The sequence below is a fragment of the Penaeus monodon genome, chromosome 37, assembly GCF_015228065.2.
Source record: "Penaeus monodon isolate SGIC_2016 chromosome 37, NSTDA_Pmon_1, whole genome shotgun sequence".
Lineage (NCBI taxonomy): Eukaryota > Metazoa > Arthropoda > Malacostraca > Decapoda > Penaeidae > Penaeus > Penaeus monodon.
In genome coordinates this window covers 7,755,785-7,761,011 of record NC_051422.1, presented here as the reverse complement: position 1 = coordinate 7,761,011, position 5,227 = coordinate 7,755,785, and the positions used below count along the sequence as shown (strand labels likewise).

The window sequence follows — 5,227 nt, the reverse complement described above, 5'->3', positions numbered from 1 at the left end:
GGAGAGAGAGAGAGAGAGAGAGAGGGAGAGAGAAAAAAAAAGGGGGGGAGGGGGGGAGAAAAGAGAGAAAAAGAGAGGAAAAGAGGGGGAGAGAGAGAGAGAGAAGAGAGAGAGAGAGAGAGAGAAAGAGAGAGAGTGTGTGTGTGTGAGAAGTATAAAAATATGTGAGACACAGCGAGCAGATGAGAGTGTACCCACTTGAATGTGTGTTCATGCATAAGTATCACCACGCCTCTCTGTGTACATTTTGTCTGAATATGTTTGTTATTCGTATATACGGATTTTTTTTTGTTAATAATTTTGTAATCCCATTGAGTTCATTATATTGTACTGTGTAATATGATTCACTCCGATAGAGGATGAGAGCCTAGTGTAACTTAACGTAACTCGCTTAACTTCAGTCTTCATTTAGTTATTGACGTATTATAAAGGTGTATGGGGCATTCACTGACGCGATATTGACCATATAGTAAAGTCAGACTACTGTGTCCACTAGTGGAAATGAAATTAGAGATGAAAACAATATCAACGACCATATTAACCTTATAGTTATCATCATTATCATGGATATTGTTATTATGATCATCATTATTGTCATGATCGATGTTATTGTTATTATTACTACTACATTATCATTATTATTATCATATTATTATTATTTTCATCATATCATTATTATATCATCAACATATCACTATATCATCATATTATTATATCCTTATATTATTATTATTATCATTATTATTATTATTATTATTATTATTATTATTAATATCATTATTATTATTATTGTTATGATAATTATATTTATTATTATTGTTATCATGATTATTACAGACATTTATTTACAGATTCAATGTAGCCTTTTGGATGCATCAGAGACAATATCCTTCCGTCCTGGTCATATCCCTTTTCAGTTCCTTATACTTTGCTGTCTTTTCTTCCTCATTATGCCCTCTCCATTTTCTTCTGTAAGATAGCGATATCAGTGAGAAAGCAGTCCTCTTTTCCTCTGTACATAGGTTAATCCTAGAAGTATTAATTTCCTTTAATCATGGCTCTGATAACCTCATCAATTACCGTTATATTTTTTCACTCAACAACTTTAAAGTGGGAGGCACTAGAGACTAAGCAATGAACCCATGTTATTACTAAGTCCGTATAATGATCCATCACTATCAACGTATCAGTTAATAGCTAGTCTTTCATCAACCTTTATGTCCCTACGGCATCCTTTCTGCTTATTTCATAATACCTCTATGTCTTCCACGAATTTCATCCATATCATTAAACACAACTCCAGTCATAAATTCCTACATAACCGGCAAACAGTGATTTAAAGTTATCAGCTGTATTGCCATTAGACAGCTATTTCAAACAACAGCTTTGTCATACTGCACCCCCCATTAATCATATTGCACACATGTTCTCCATGACACGGTGAGAAGCATTGGCATATATATGGACTTTCGGGAGAGGGCTCTTTGGAAAAACGAGAGCACTCCCCTAAGCCTATTTGAATTTGGAATGAAATATAATGTTTATATGTAAATACACGCAAAGACAAATTGTTCGAATTGCATGTGGTAAATATTCCAACTACTTAGGAAATGCGTCCTGATTTAGACTAAACGGGCAGTTTCCTTTCCTGTTTTGGAATACATGGGCACCTTTATCACGAAGAAAAAAGTAGGGATATTTAAGCATCCTTAATGTTATTATTATTGTTATTATCATTATCATTATCATTATTAGTATCAATATCAATAACAATATCGTTATCAATATTAAGAGCAATATCAACATTAACATCAACATCAGCATCATTATCAGTATCAGTGTCAGTATCAGTATCAGTATCAGTATCAATATCCATATCCATACCCATATCAATATCAGTATCAATATCATTATCATTATCATTTTAATGATCACGTTCATGATCATGATCATTAGCATTATTATTATTGTTTGTTTTGAAAATACGTGACCTTAATGATAACAGTATGTATTGGTGAATTAGTTCGTCTCTGCGTTTGTAAGAATGTACAAGTATTACGGCATTTGATAACTTCTCCCACTTTGGAGTCTTTCAATTCTTATTTTATTGTTTGTTTATTTGTTTGTGTATGTATGTATATGTGTGTGTGTATGTATGTGTGTGTGTGTGTTTGTGTGTGTGTGTGTGTGTGTGTGTGTGTGTGTGTGTGTGTGTGTGTGTGTGTGTGTGTGTGTGTGTGTGTGTGTGTGTGTGTGTGTGTGCGTGCGTGCGTGACCTCCCGTGTGCGTGCGTGATCATATGTCTGCTTTTTAGAAAGTTCCATTTCCCCTAATGGATAATCATAAGCACTCCCATAAAAACACACACACACACACACACACACACACACACACACACACACACACACACACACACACACACACACACACACACACACACACACACACACACACACACACAACTCCCACACACATATATCTAAGAAATTTTGGACAACAAAGGAGACTGGATTTACAACACCCGTCAGTTTTATGAGTGAGGACAGCGTTACAACAAGCCGTTCACCCTACATTCAAGACTAAAAAAAGTGTGTGTGTGTGGGGGGGGGGGGAGAGACCGACAGAGCATGACCTATATTTCTATCGAGGGTTTCCTGTGTCTCGGTTCAGTGTGTCCATCCATAGGGCGTCGGGAACATTAAACTGTCATCGTTAGCCTTCTGAAACGGAGATGTTAACAATATATATATATTTTTTGTTTTATTCGTATTTTTGGTTGATGGGTACCTTAATTGAGGCGAAAGGATAACTGAGCACGTTTGTTGTGTGTGTGTGCGACGTGTGTGATATATGTGTGTATGCGTATTTGGTGTGCGTGTATATGTGTGTATGTGTATGTGTGTATTTGTGTGTATGTTTATGCTGTCTAGGTATGTGTGTGTATTGTCTCTGTGTGGTATGCGTATGCTTATGCCGTTGTGTGTGTGTGTGGTGTGTGTGTGTGTGTTGTGTGATTTGGTGTGGTGTGTGTTGTGGTATGGTGTGAATGTGTGTGTGTGTGTGTGTGTGTGCTGTGTGTGTGTGTGTGTATGTGTATTTTTGTGTGTGCCGCTATTACGTGTGAGCATACTGACTTTACTGAACTCCGATATGAATTGTCTCGGCGGAAATCGGCAAAAGGGCATCGGGTATAAAACGTTGAACCATTTTGTTTCTTTTTCCTTCTATCCTTTTATTTCCATGCCATCCCTTCTTTCATTCTCATCTTTTCTTTGTTTGTCTATTGGATATAACACTGAATTTTATTTGATTTGAATATATACACTGATAAAACCATAAATATTATATCAGAAATCCTTCCTCTTTCCTTCCTCTCTTGCATCTTTCCTCCTCTTTCTCTCTCCTTTATCACGACCTGCTCATCATTCCTCTTCCACTCTTCATTCTTATTTGCGTCTCTCCTTTCATTTCTTTTTCTGCCATCTTTCGATCATATCTTTGGTCGTCCCGATATCCCAAACCGCCGTTCTCACAACCTGCTTCTCCTCACCTATTCTCTCGCATTTCTCTTTGTCTTTTCTTTCACACTTCTTCCTTCTCTTTCGGTCCTTCTTTAGTTCTCTTGATATCCCTAAATTCTCTGCGTCTGCAATTTCTCTCCTCTTCCTCTCGTCCGTTTCCTGGGATTTAGATATTTTCGCTCATTCTCCTTCTTTCGTATCAAGCGTCTTCTCATTTCCTTTTATATTCTCTTCTTTAGTTCTTTCCATTTTACTTTGCATTTTTTCTTATTCCATCCTTTCACTTTCTTCGTCTCTTGTTCTCTTATGTTTTATTTGATTTTTTTTTTCAGAACACACACACACACTCACACACACACACACACACACCACACACACACACACACACACACACACACACACACACACACACACACACACACACACAAACACACACAACACACACACTGCAAGGGTTCTGTGAGACAGAGGTGCCCCGATAGGCGGCTTCGAGGCCAGAACTGGGCTCCATTCGGTCCCTCCAGAATGTGCTATATCCCCCCGTAGATCTTTAGTTGTGTTGGGTAAAGAAAAGCACAAGTAACATACAAACTCCATGATATGTAATAGTGATGAATTAAAGGCAGTATAACAAGTCGATGGTAATGATATAGCAAAAAAATATAAATAAAATAGATAACTATTGCATATCAGAATAAGGTGAATTAATGCCAGATGAGGTCCTTATAGCTTTCATTCTATGTGCACGCAATAATATATACGTCCCCATGCTCCCTAACTGTGACATGTAAAACTGATGGAAGGGCTCATTTACACCTTTGTAGGGTTTTTCTTCGGCTGGAGTATCCAGGATGACTCTCGTGAAAGAGTAGAAACACTCCATTACAAAATAGGTCAGGACACTATTTGTAATGGATACTAAACAGATACAAATCAGCTAAAACTATATTCAACAACGTAAAAAGTGGTATCACAAATCGACTTGCAGATACAAATAAAAAGCAAAGTAAGCAAAAGTCTCGGGTGAAGGAAAATAACAATGATAAATAAAAGTAAAAATGACAAACATAACAAAAATATGGAAGGAGGCAAGTTGCACAAATAAAATGCGTAACAAAAAGGAACGCCTAACAAAAACAAGCATGCAAACAAAATAGTTACCTGCTAGTAATCAAAATATGAAAATAGAAATATTCAATACAAATTGTTTCGTAAAAAATCTATGCAGCTGACAAACCTATGTAAAAATATCCAAGAAGAAGTGACAGACAAAGTAAAACAAATCAAAAGCAATAGGACTGCGCTTAGATTTTATCTACGTGTCCGTCTGGTAAGACAGCACAAGAACTCATTACAAAGTACAATAAAATAGAAGAACACGATAATCAAGCATAAACCACTAACGGTAAGTCTATGTAAGAATTCTAATACTAATTCAAAACCATGAGCCACTCAAATATGTCATTAGCGAGTGTATATGGATAGCATGTATGTATATGTGTACAGAGGCTCAGACGGCAGTGGTGGGTCATCGTGTTGACTTGTAGGAGAAGGGCATGAGAGCGGGAATGGAGGAGGATGCGCGAGACCGGGCAGATGATGCGTGAGAGACGGGGAGTGAGATGAGGCTGATGTGCAGGCTCTGGGCTGAGAAGAAGCTACCAGCCACACAACTACACAACACACACACACACACACCACACACA

The 5,227-nt window shown here is 37.3% G+C and overlaps 1 protein-coding gene across 1 annotated transcript in view; it reads left to right on the top strand.

The window, feature by feature from the left end:
- LOC119596184 overlaps nt 1-5,227 on the top strand; it is a gene marked incomplete at its 5' end in the record, with an annotated part of 37,525 nt that overhangs the window by 29,780 nt on the left and 2,518 nt on the right. The window contains one exon of the mRNA XM_037945362.1: nt 4,448-4,527. Coding sequence (XP_037801290.1) covers nt 4,448-4,527 — 80 coding nt within the window. The remainder of the gene's footprint in view (nt 1-4,447; nt 4,528-5,227) is intronic.